This window comes from Hippocampus bargibanti, linkage group LG18 (assembly GCF_051943395.1).
Source record: "Hippocampus bargibanti isolate YZ-2025 linkage group LG18, ASM5194339v1, whole genome shotgun sequence".
In the NCBI taxonomy this organism is placed as follows: Eukaryota; Metazoa; Chordata; class Actinopteri; order Syngnathiformes; family Syngnathidae; genus Hippocampus; species Hippocampus bargibanti.
This window is the reverse complement of record NC_142751.1, coordinates 8,726,572-8,739,570: the sequence shown is the minus strand read 5'-3', so window position 1 is coordinate 8,739,570 and position 12,999 is coordinate 8,726,572. Positions and strand designations below refer to the sequence as shown.

The 12,999-nt window shown below is 41.7% G+C and overlaps 1 protein-coding gene across 2 annotated transcripts; it reads right to left on the bottom strand.

The window, feature by feature from the left end:
* Window positions 1-30: 30 nt before the first annotated feature.
* On the bottom strand, window positions 31-11,655 carry shc3 (SHC (Src homology 2 domain containing) transforming protein 3). Of its 2 annotated transcripts, none has more exons than XM_089020220.1 (12): window positions 11,085-11,655; window positions 8,681-8,751; window positions 7,937-8,000; window positions 6,217-6,336; window positions 5,849-5,902; window positions 5,723-5,774; window positions 5,135-5,264; window positions 3,687-3,840; window positions 3,518-3,611; window positions 2,944-3,129; window positions 1,260-1,471; window positions 31-879 (listed from the first exon to the last, which is right to left on the bottom strand). In XM_089020220.1, exons 1-12 carry the CDS (start codon window positions 11,643-11,645, stop codon window positions 751-753), a joined length of 1,827 nt encoding a protein of 608 aa, XP_088876346.1. In that variant the 5' UTR covers window positions 11,646-11,655; the 3' UTR covers window positions 31-750. The 2 variants fall into 2 exon arrangements, with proteins under 2 accessions (XP_088876346.1, XP_088876345.1); XM_089020219.1 differs by having other exon boundaries at window positions 33-879; window positions 1,164-1,471.
* Between the last annotated feature and the right edge of the window lie 1,344 nt (window positions 11,656-12,999).

Below are 12,999 nucleotides of genomic sequence, written 5' to 3'. Positions count from 1 at the left end.
TATATATATAATAATTTTACAGAAACAAATTGAAACAATAATTGATAACACATTGATTTTTTTTTAAATGCATATCACATAAATTCCTACTATTATGACTATAATCTCACAATATTAAAGAAACGTTTTGAATTTCAGGAGAAACTAATGTCAGTTAGTAATATTACAACTTTCTTTAGTTATTTTCTGGAAGTTGTATGACTTCATAAAGTTTTCCCATCTTTTTTCTCTTATTTTTTTTCTTTTCAGTGTGGCTTCTTTCGTTGAATGGAATTTTAGAATGTATTCTTTATGCAATAATTTGAGTGACATGCTTGCATTCCAATGACTACAAAGCGGCATTTTTCCTCCTTTTAAAACAGCTTTTGTGTTTTGGGCGCTGGCATTTTCTTTGTTTATCAGTAAAAATGTGGTTGTGCTTGGCAGACAAAGTAACATTTGTAGCTTTTGTAATTAAAATACTCTGGTCCACACCTTATCAAGGCTTGATTTATCTGAACTACAGTATCATATAGTTTGAAACATCAAATCAATATATCATGGGTGTCCTATACTGTGTCTTCGCAAAAATATAGCATTTCAGTGGTCACGATAAAATATCAGTTCTATAATAAATACTCTCTTTTTTTCTGCATCACCGATCGCTAGAATTCTTTTTTTAGCAGCTTTCCTCACGCTTCAAGTTTCTGAGACGGCACGAAGGAACATTTTGATCTTTCCGTTTTCACAGGGGAGCTGGCAGGCGCAGGGTCATTGCTTCCATACGACTGGCTGCAGCAGGCACAGTTCACTCCCGGCTGACACAATTGGCAGATTGTTGTCACGGTGATGGCCAATCAGGTGGCTAATGCTGTCAAACACGTTATCTTTTGTCCGAACCTTTAAAATAGAAAGAGAGATTTTGTTTTAGTGGAAAGCTCCACAATAGTGAGTGGTTTGCACAATCGCCACCTTCAAGTTTTGGCATAAGCCCTACGATGTGGAATTGCCGTTTTCCTACCGTTATAATCACTCCTTTCTCCGGGTGGTCCAGTTTTCTGACTCATTCTAAAAACATGCACGTTTAGCTAATGGAAGACTCTATCATCGCTCTCATTCGAGTGTAAAAACTACATGATGTGATAAGGATAAATGTATTTTTGGGCTTGGGGATTGAGCCTCACCGTGCCTTCAGGGTCCACTAGTAAAAGATGCTTGGCGATCCCGTTGTGCATGCCAGTCAGTACGTAAGAGCCCGGGTTAGTGGCACTCTTGCGTACCAGAAAGTCGCCGTCGTCATGCAGCAGCTTTTCGGCAGCACGCCGGCTCATCTTCCCACGGTACCACGCCTGACCCTCCAGTTCTTCTTGTGCCCGGAAAGCAATGGAGCGGGCCAGCAGCGGGCTGGAGTTGTCCACCGACGTCGCCTTGTGCAGGGCGGAGACTTGCGAGGGTGCTTGCGGCTGCGCCTGGAGGGCATCCTCGAAAGGTTCTGCTCCATATTCAAAGGAATAGTCTTTACATTTTTTTCAATCGTTAATACAGTACGCAGGGCCTTTAAAGGGTGCATATTGTGGGAAATTGACTTCCGATAATTGTAATATCAATTTGTAGTAAATATTTCATTTTTTTGCTTTGTGTTGCCAGCCACAATTTGAGGTACAGCGATCCCTCGCTACTTCGCGGTTCACTCATCGCGGTTTCAGTGCATTGGGGATTTTTTTTCAGGGACAAAAAACGTTCAGAATTAAAAAAAATGTTGAATGACTCAGAGGTTTTGTACATGTCTGTAGCTTGATTGGTTCCCAGCGCTGATGTCACCCAATGACAGCATAATATCTCATGGTTTACAGCCATGTGGATTGACTCCGCATCTTCTCAGGCACGCCCAGCACCCCCGTCTTTTTTAATCACGTGCCTTATTCTTATATAACTATACTTCGCGGATTTTTGTCTATTGCGGGTCATTCTCGTCCCCATTAACCGTGAAAAACGAGGGATTACGGTACATGCAGTTAGTCAGATGAGTGCAGTGGAGGGGGAGATGGAGAAATTCAGTTTGAATAGAGCCTTGGTTCAAAAACATCCCAGTGCACAAACAAATTGGTTTACGTGGGACAAATTTTACTTTGGCCCAAAAACCGTATGACTGTCACCCAATCGATCGAGTCTAATCAAATTGGAAATTATATTCAAATAATTTGTGCTTAATCATATCCTCCCAATTACTGTTTATTCATCAATTGGTGTTGTATTCTTGAATAAAAAAACAGCAATATTACATAAAAGGGAGTGATGTCCTCGCCAAATTTGTTGAAACAGTGCTACTTAATGGCTGGGTTACTGATTAACTCATTCACTGCCAGACGATGTGAAAAACTGTGTGAAAAAAAGTTTTTGTCATTTTCACTCAAATTGGAAGACCCACAGAACATTGAGTTTTAGGAATACATAGACATTCAAAACAGTGTTACAAACCTTCGACTCTCCTCTTTCATCTAAAAAAAAAGTTCATTCCTAGCTTATTTGGTTCTGGAGTAACATGAGGTACAAGTCGGGGTGGCTGTACAAAAGGCAAATGCTGCCCTCTTGCGTAACGGCAAAAAAAAAACACTGCCAGAGGACTAGCCAGCGATTTATCCCCCCCGCAAGAAAAAACAAAACCCGAACAAATTCGGGAATGCCGCTCCATGTCATATTTTCAATAAATTCGGGGATGGCAGCGAATGAGTTAATGCAAAGGTGTGCTAGGTTCATATACACTTGTAAGGCTGTTCAAATAAACAGCTAGAGAGCTCTTTCTTGTATATGTATATATGTTGTCGTCACATGAAGCAGACTTTTCAAGTAAAGATGGTATTCTCTGCCACAAGAGCTGTGAGTTGATGGGATATGGAGGCCCAAAAATGTATAAAAAGTCCTTCTCAGATATTGTGTAACCATTAAATACCAAGAAGGGCTTACTCATGTCAAAGAGATCAGTTGGAGGGTTCTCCCTTGCCATGGCCGCCATGCCCTTGGTCACGTGCTCCGCTTCGATCTGTAAAGCCGCCAGGACCTGCTCATCGATTTGTTGGGTGTTCATGTATGTGGGCATCTCACCCGCTTTTGTCACTGGACCTTTGCGCTCACTGTTTTGATCCAAGGACCCTGGAGAGGAACAGTCATAGCAATGGTAAAATAGAAATGCAATGCTTTTGCATTCACAAACAAAAAATGAAACAAATATATAATTTCAAGATGACTCTAATCACATTTTTTTTTAATTCTTTATCAGAATGTTTTGCCCTTTCAGCCAGGATAATTGGAGATTTGATTCAGTCGTGCTAACAACTAACCAAAGCGCAGAAGTCAAATTCCCCAATCCAATTGGCCAATCGGAGCAGCCCTACATCATTTTGTCCATTGGCTAAAAGAAATGAAAAATTACACAAAATACAAGCCCAATTTTACTGGACAAGCTATCCATTTTATCCCTTTAGTATAAAGATGTGAACTTAAAAAGCAAACGCTAAGAAAATAAATATTTTCTAACTACCTTGTTGTACGAAGATAGACTTTCTCTCTTCTGTCCAGTTTTCTCCACAATGCCGCCCTTGGTAATAGTTCTGATCCACAGAGTTTGTGCCCATCTAAAGGCAGACAATCAGAATTTGATATGTTCGCAACTGTTGGTCTGTCATTGGTTTTAAGGCACCGTAACGCACTTGGATTCCATCTGAATGCGGGTTTGGATTGGTCAACCGTGTGTCGATGAAGCCTCCGGGGGGCGGCATTTTCCCAGGGACGTGGTTGTAGTAAGGATGTTCTGCAGACTCTTCCTCATCCTCGGTCCATGGCAACTCCTCCACGTTGAAGACCCTGCATGAGACAACACATTTGTATCAATTCATACTATTCTTAACTCATTCACTGCCAGACAATGTGCAAAAATGTGTTCACTCCATTGCCAGGGTATATATTTTTATGTACTCTGTCATTGAAGTGGCAAGCACGCACACAAAGCACGTCATATAGTTCAGTGTTCACTGAAGTTACTATAGAGTTACTATAAAGAAATACACTGCAATGTATAATAAAGTCACTTTATTTACATTTGTGATGGTCGTTGATGGCTCTAAATTGACGCCTGTTGCTTTCTGACTTGTAAGATCTTACGAAACTGGGGCATCACATTATCATTCATCATGTTGATGATTCTCATAGCCTGGATGGAACTATTCAATAAAAGCCTGCACGTCAACTCCCGAATGTCCTGCTTCTGCTTGTCCTCTTGAAGGGAAATCAAATCCTCTCGAGTCCTGTAGGTGCTGACAGAGATTTTATTACAACAAAATGCGCGAGTCCAATGATTCCACGGACAGGAATAAAACGCGACAAAAGAAGGCGGGCGGCTGCGATCCGGCCAGCCTGTCAAACTAGGCAAAATAAAATGGCACACTCGCGATCCCGGAAAGCAACAAACTTACGCGATCGCGGCTAACAAGTTTCACATGTTTCACATGCGTCACATGTTTTATCAACATGTGACGCCACAAACGCACACCTCGTTCGTGTTTCTCAATGATCTCCTTCTCCTCGACTGTGATTTTATTTTGTATCTTCTTCAGCTGAACACAAGCTTGTGGTGCGGCCTTTTTCGGTCCCATAATAGCAAAATTATCTGCAAATAACTCCTAGAAGGCAATCGACGTGTGAATTCAGAGAGAGGGGGTGTGGAAAGGTGCGCCGGCTGGAGCGCTGTTCGGTCGTGTGCTTCCGCCGAAGATCCGAAGATCACTCCGCCAAATCCGAAGATCACTCCGCGAGCCGTGGTGGGTGTGTATCGCGAAAAGTAGTGCGTATTCCAAGGTTTAATTTTCATAAATTTGACGTTCGTAAACCGAAAAGTTCGTAAGGTAAGGTGTTCGTAAGCCGAGGTGTCACTGTATTCTCCAAGCGCTCTCTTCTGTGTGCACAGATATTTGGCTTTTGATGATGTATAAAGGTCAGATGTGTGCGGATGAGCACGACCCGAGACTGCAGATGAATTGGACACATCGTACTTATTATATCTATATATACAAAAGAGACGCGGGTAAGATAAATACAAAAATTTGAATTGCACTGTTCACATTTAATCAAAAAATAAAAGGTTTTGACATCAAGCACTCACCTGTCATGTATGGTGGAAGGCCTGCTGGAAGGACACTGCATATACTGCTGGAAGCGAAGGTCGAAGGCCTGGCCAATCGTGCCGATTACGTCCTGGGCCAGCCCATCCGAGCACTCCACGATGTGACAAGCTTGGGATAGACATTAGAAAAACAAATAAATAAAGTAATATCAATACTTTATAGAAAAATACTTTCTTTTCCAAAGTATAAGGCGCAACCGCAATGAATGGTGTATTTTCAAACTTTTTCCATATATAAGGCGCACTGTATTATAAGGCGCTCCTTCAAAAAATGAAAAGGTTTTCCAAATATAACATACGGTATACATATATAAACGTTTTCCAAATATAAGACACGCCGCAATATAAAGCGCAACGGTAAAAGCTGGGGTTACGAACTACTTGTCTGTGACTCCTTGCGAGCTTTGAAAGGCGCTTAAAATGAAATGTATTATTAGTATTATTATTATGACTTCTTCTACAGGGGCAAATGGAGCCTTCCACACCGGAAAATATGGTAGTAGTTGCAATAATAATAATAATAATAAAATGAATGTGCTACATGTGTGATAGGCCTTTTTTCCATACCTCTTCGGTTCACGGGATCCTTTGCCACATAGGCGACAAAGTCCGTTGTGTCCTGAAGAATGGACAGAATAATTTTAAGTGTATTGTAAAAATCCATCAACACTTCTGTACAAGAAAAATACTTACAGGGTCTCCACCAGATGCAAAGGAAATTGACTGCATGTGATGATTGGCGATGATCTGCAAAATAAAACAGTACACTAGGTATAGACTTTTTCATATTGTAAACAAGAGGCCTCAGGCTACTTTGGTTGACAGAACGCGGGTGACTATGGATGAAGCAAAAAGAAAGTTTTAATTTTCCAAGGATCAGGGATCATGCTAAATACTTTTGAATTTATACCACAAATGTTTAGCAATCAACTTAAATGTTGGAATGTAAATTACAGATGATGCTAAGCATGTGTGATGTCACAGACAGTCATTTTGGGGAAATGTTGTCACACAGATAATTAAAAGGAGCATAAACATCACTGTCATGTTTTTCGGCTTACTTGTTTGCAGTCCGGCGTCATGAGGTTGAGACTACTGGTGGAGATGTTCAAATTGATCGACATGCCAGCAAACTGCAGATTGCTCTTCCCCAGGATGTTGGACAGAGCTTTGGATGGTGGCTGACAGACAATATGAATTCAATTAGAACACTAAATTTGTTAAATAATATTCAACTATTTTGAAACTTCTATTGAGCCAAGGCACACTTTTTACCTAAAAAAACTCACAACACCCACACCTTCAAAAAATAATAAAAATTGAACATACTGGTTGGGAATCATTGCACTGGGGCACACTATGGATTATAATGGGTGACTGTGAACTGTTGTTGATAATATTAAATTGAAGGTTGGATGAAATGAAAAGAAAAATGATTGAGAAAGCGCTCATCTACAACCCAAATAATATGAACTGATGTGAAATAACATGAAACAACAATCTCTCTCTGTTTTTCTCCACATATACACATACACACACACACACACCCTTTCTGCGCTGGCTGGTCACCGTTCTGTAGTGCTAGTCCAAATGCCGGTGCATAGACGCACGCACGCACACACACACGCACGCACGCACACACACACACACACACACACACACACACACACACACACACACACACACACACACACACACACACACACACACACATATATATATATATATGGTATATATATATATATATATATATATATATATATATATATATATATATATATATATATACACACACACACACACACACACACACACACACACACACACACACACACACACACACACATATATATATATATATATATATATACCATATATATATATATACCATATATATATATATATATATATATATATATATATATATATATATATATATATATATATATATATATATATATATATATATATACCATATATATATATATGTGTGTGTGTGTGTGTGTGTGTGTGTGTGTGTGTGTGTGTGTGTGTGTGTGTGTGTGTGTGTGTGTGTGTGCGTGCGTGCGTGCGTGTGTCTATGCACCGGCATTTGGACTAGCACTACAGAACGGTGACCAGCCAGCGCAGAAAGGGTGTCCAGTGAGTCATTGTGCCGCCGTCTACAATGAATGCAGCATGGCCTGTCATGCCCCTGTACTCACACTCGCACAAGCGGACACACGGTGCAATGTCGCATCATTTCTCTGCAGTCATTATCAGGGTGTCTTATCCGCCCTTCTCCGGACAGGAAGGATGAGGAAGATAATCAATAAGGGCCATGTTGCCATAAATAGACTCTAAATGAGTATGTCATTGTGTTTTTCCCCACCATCATTCATTTGCGTACGTGATGATTGTCCAATTTTCCATGCTTGCCCTTTTGCTTTCTACTGCTTCTTATTTCATGATTTCCTTTCACGGGTTCCATTCCTTACCTCACACAGTGGCACTTCTTTCCCTTTGCCTGTTCCTCATTTCCAGACATCTCAATTGTATGACTAGTATCTTTTTACTTCCAAACTGCCTTCTTTGTCTCCTGAGAGTTAATTTTATCAATCTCTTACTTATGGGCCTTCAGCGTCTGACTTTATATCTTCCTCCTTCCTATGCTCTTCCTCGCTGTCTCCTTTCATGCCTTCAACATCGTCTCACTTTTTGCGTTCCATTGTTTTCTGCATTTTTTTTCACCCATCTCTTTAAAACACCCCGGCCCTGCTCTCTTTGTACCTGCCTACATACCTTTCGCTTCCGCAGAGCTCCTTTGGTCGGCGGAACAGCCTCACAAACCAAGCTAATGGCCTCCCTGGAGGGATTGAGAAACAACCATTAATGTTATGTAGCTGTAGTAGCTATAATAATAATTAAAATAATAGATACAATAATATTCTAGTCAAATAAAAACCTGTGCTTTAACCAATCAGAGTTCGAGCTGGCAACTCAAGGCCTGCTGGAAGGCGCTGGAAGGCGCTGGAAGGCGCTGGAAACGTCAGAGTTTTCGCAAACCATGATTGGCTAGTCACTAGCCAATTATAGTATCACTCGCCGCTAGTGATAACAGCATACTGGCCACAGCTAGCACGCTGTATGAGGAGTGAGCTGCATTAGCAAATTTATTATGTTGATTTAATCGCGGTTTTGTCAACCCACAATGGTTGAAAGAGAAGAAGAAAGGAATTTGGTTGTAGATAAAGCCACGTTCAAGGTGGACTTTTCAAGAATAAATGGACATCATTAAGGTAGGACAGCTCCGAAAGCTAGCAAAAATAGTAAATAATATTGCAATTTCTGAATCATGAATCCACACGTTCATAGTAAAAATTCTATCAGTTTAATGACAGTATTTCTTAAGTTTATTCAATTCACAAGTTATTTCCTGGACAACGGCACCCTCTTATGGACATGTAGTAATATCTGGGGCCGGTTAATGTTGACGCATCATAATTTACAGCCATGAGAAGTTATAAAATTAAAACATGGACGAACCTTGTTATTTGAGATCGTGTGGTGAAATCCAAAGACCTCATTGATCGCAGGACTTCAATGCAACCCAGATACTGAAAAGAAATAACAGAAACTTGTAACAAAACTATCACAAATTTTCTCGGTTAGCGAGCGTATTAGCATGCTATTTTGCATGATTATCCGTGGTTTAAAATGGAACAGACATGACATTTCAAGGTGTTGAAGCTGTGTGAAGGAGGACAGTGTCCGCAGTGGTTGTAAGAATGTTGTCTCGCAGCACCAGGTGGCATGTTCAGTACTGACTTAATTCACTGTTTTACAAAGAATATTAATGGGCCAGAAGCATTTTCTATAAAATATGTTCTGTTGCTTAACCACTATACGTATTAGTGATAGATGTTGCCGATGGAGGACCTGAGAGCCAGCATAAACCATATTACAAAATTTGGAGCAACCTCAAAGAATGACAGGAGACTTCAGAAGAGCCATATTTAGAGAACACGGCCACGATCAAGAAACAAAGTTGCAGCACAGTTTGGGGTGTGGGGGGAGTACATACAGGATAATGTATTCTGCAGTGTTATTAAAATGCCTCATAAGATCCTCCTGTAATCCTCTTCATTAGGAGCCACCTACTCACACAGATAGAACAACCCAAGAACACTTTGTGCTGATGATGAGCGGCGCATTTGTCGGCCGGTAAATAAACATTTTCTCCGCCCCTTGCCGCTTAAGTGTTCTATTATAAAATTCATGATACACTGGCACGCGTCAACAAATTCCTATTTTTTTTAAACATATCGACAAGTCCAGTGAGTGGTTAGCGTGTCCACCAAAGGTGCATATGTTCTATTCCAGGTCTGTGTGGCCTTTGCATGTTCTCCCAGGGCCTGCGCGAGTTTTCTCCGGGTACCTCCCACATTCCAAAAATATGTATGCAGAGACTGATTGAAAACTCAAAATTGTCCCACGGCGCGAGTGTGAGCCCGGATGGCTTATTGTCTGTGTGTGCCTTGCAATAAGAACATTGGCCTTTGAACAAATTTGTTCATGTATGTGTCAAATAATCTCAACACACAGAGTCCTGAGCTATGAAAGCCTCCCATAAAGGGATTCATTGATGTGAATGCGGATGAGATCAATGTCCACTGGGACAAATGGCACATGATGGGTGAGCGGGGGCGACCATGTGATGCTAATTTGAAGCGACGTTTAACTCACAGACCAAAAGCCAAAAATGGTCAACGCACTCATAGACACTGACTGGCCTTAATGGGACACGGCACACAGACACTTTGTGTGAAATTATGTCACTGTTCTTTTATTTTGACTGATCCACATTAAAACGAAGGTTTCCCTGAAATGTAAATAAAAAGTTATATTTTCCATTTGCACATCAGCAATGTCAGTTCTGCCAGTGACTCATGGCTGGCATGATGACTTTCACAGCACAGCGCCGATGTGTGCTCCTTTCAAATGATGTATGCTTGCCGTTGACATCAGATGCATTTTTTCAACCCCTGCTGTTAAGGTAATACTGCCACAGCCCACAGGGAATAAAGATGTTGGCATGGTTATAAAAGCGCTATACAGAGAGCGACTGCAAATGTAACGTTTGCCCAGGGTGGTTTCCTAACATGATGGCTGATACTGATAGTCAACCAGGTGCGCTAGTAATGTATGCATGTTAAGTCTCACGATTTGGTAGGGAGACTCCTGATTTTGACCACAACACTCACTTTCTAAAGCAACTATTGACACAATACAGGCAGTTCAATTGTAAGGTGAAACCAAAGAAAATATAAAAAACAAAATAGATTTTAATACAGATTGAATGTATAAACAATGAATGCATTTTTTTGTTTTATTTACTTCTAATTTACACTTGGGTAACGCTCACATTATTTTAACACGAACCAGAGTCGCGAGTACGAAAATCTCCCGACTTATGATTTCTAAAACTTAACATATATGTATCTTTAACATTCTGGATAGGGGCCCTCAAGGACTGGTGTTGCGCAGTCCTTCTATATTGATATATGTGTAGCAGATGATGTGATATCTACGTATTCATATCAAACAAAGAAACATATTTTTCATTGGAAATCTATATTTCATTCTCTCAGTTACACTGACCCTAGGAATTTATTTTTCTTTTGTCCTAATGAAAAAAACATTTATATTGTATCACATTTTATTTTGCCATTCCAACTTCTGGTAAACAGTACGGGGTCCAATGTAACCTGGCATCATCTCTTGCACAACGCAAACCAGAAAAGTACTGGAAACACAGAGGATGCAAGTGTGAAATTTTTATGTCAAGAGTGGCGACCAATTCATTGTGTCATCTTTATTTTGCCGCAAAGTAAGCAGTCAAACATGATGGGTTTGGGAAAATGGTTAGTGATCAACATTCACCGCCTACCTTGACGATGTACGTCACTCCTGGCCCACAGATCTTCTCACAGGAGTGCAGCCACCCTCGGAAAGGTTTACCCACTGGTCCACTGGAGCCGGGGTGCCGGTCTTCACCGCCGAATGTAGGCTCGTCCAGCCTGCTTTTCTTGCTCATGCCAAGGGTAGGCTCGGGCGTTGACAAGCAGGCCGCCGCCCCTGGGGCCGCCACTGCGAGGCTCGACTCCGAACCGCTGCCGCCCTGCAGCTTGGTCACTGCAAGGTCCTTGACCGCCGAGGGCAGACCCTTGATGCCAAGTAAGCTGGCGGAGTTGCTGAACTTCAGGTTGGTCACCTTATTGATAAGAGTGCACAGGGGCGTACTGCCATCGTCTGAGTGGTCGTGACCAACGACAGCAAGGGGGGCACTGGGAGTGTTGGAGGCGGCCAAGGGCTGAACGTCGGCCGGGGGCGTGAATGGTGTCTCAGGGTTGGCCGACACCTTGGGGTTCATGGACAAGCCGTGGACGATGTCATCGACGGACGTCACCGACTCATTCCTGAAGCGGTTGTATTTGGTGCGGTGAAGCATACCCTTTGCCTCTGCTCTTTCACGGCGCCTCAAGCGACATGCACCGCCAACATCCTTGCCGTGATGATTGCCCTCTCCTGTAACATGGCAGCAGCAGACGGGGCGGCAGTGGCGACGATGGTGGTGGCAGAGCAACTCGAGGCCACCTCTCTCGATTCCTGATCGGTCTAATCCGCCACTTCAATGCAGTCAAGACAAAAATACACTGCAGAAATCCATGGAAGCGAAGCACAAGAGAATGGCGAGGTCGTTGTTGTGGTTTCCACCGGAGATGCTTCAGCTGCCGCTACTGCTGCTGCTTACAACAACGATGATGATTCTGAGCCTCCCCAAAAAAAACAACAGAAAATCCACAAACCATGGAGAAGGTGATGGCGACAGAATCAAACAAGCTGCTGCCTCACTGCCAAGCCGCTGCCAGCTCAGAGCTGGAGCATGACTCACTGATGTGAGCAAACCTTCTCAACAAAAGGCTTGCTGAACACTGCAAATCACTTCCTGTTGGAGGGAGGAAGGCACGGAGGGGAGACGGGGTAAAAACTCCCACTTACTGCAATCTAGAAACAATTGATTCTAAAAGCCTCTACTGTGTAATGTAGTTGCGTTTATGTTACTTATATTAATGTATTTGTAGTTTAATTATTTAATTAACTTTAAAATATAGAGATATATTTTTCTTTGAGTAATGTGAGGTAGCTTGATCAGCTAATTGGAATAGTTTGGGTTCATTCTAATATGTAACTGTGCAATAACATGACATTTTGCATTAAAAACTATTTTTGGAGGTGATAGTTGCAGTTAAACTGCATTATGGCTATTTAAAGCACTCGCTTCAGAGGACAGAAAGTGTAGTTTAAAAAAATCTGCTAAACTACATCTATTAACTATATCAGCTATTTCAAAACACTTCAAAGCAACACACAAAATCAAATGTGGCTGCCCATTATAATCTGAAATATGAAATTGAGAGCTAGGAGCTTAAACAAGGTAACAACAGCGATACAACCCAAATAAACCGGCTCTGAACGTCATCTTCCTTAGGCAAGGATGAGTCAATGAAGAAAAAAAAAACAGTGCAAAGGAGAGTCTCCTTAAGAGCGGCGGCACTGATGTGATGATGAGGCATCTGCAGTCACCGTGGCAGCAAGGAAGAATGCGCACAGCCCCACACTCAAATGTGCAAACACACACCATTCATGTAAAAATGTCCTCTAGCTTTCTAGAACAGGAACCAGCGATGCTCATTCATGAGCAGATTCCGCTCTTGCTCATTCTGCTGCATTTCGCACTGCAGTCTCCCTCGCCGATACGGCAAATATAGAAGAGAAAAAAAACACTGCCTTGATTCCTCAGG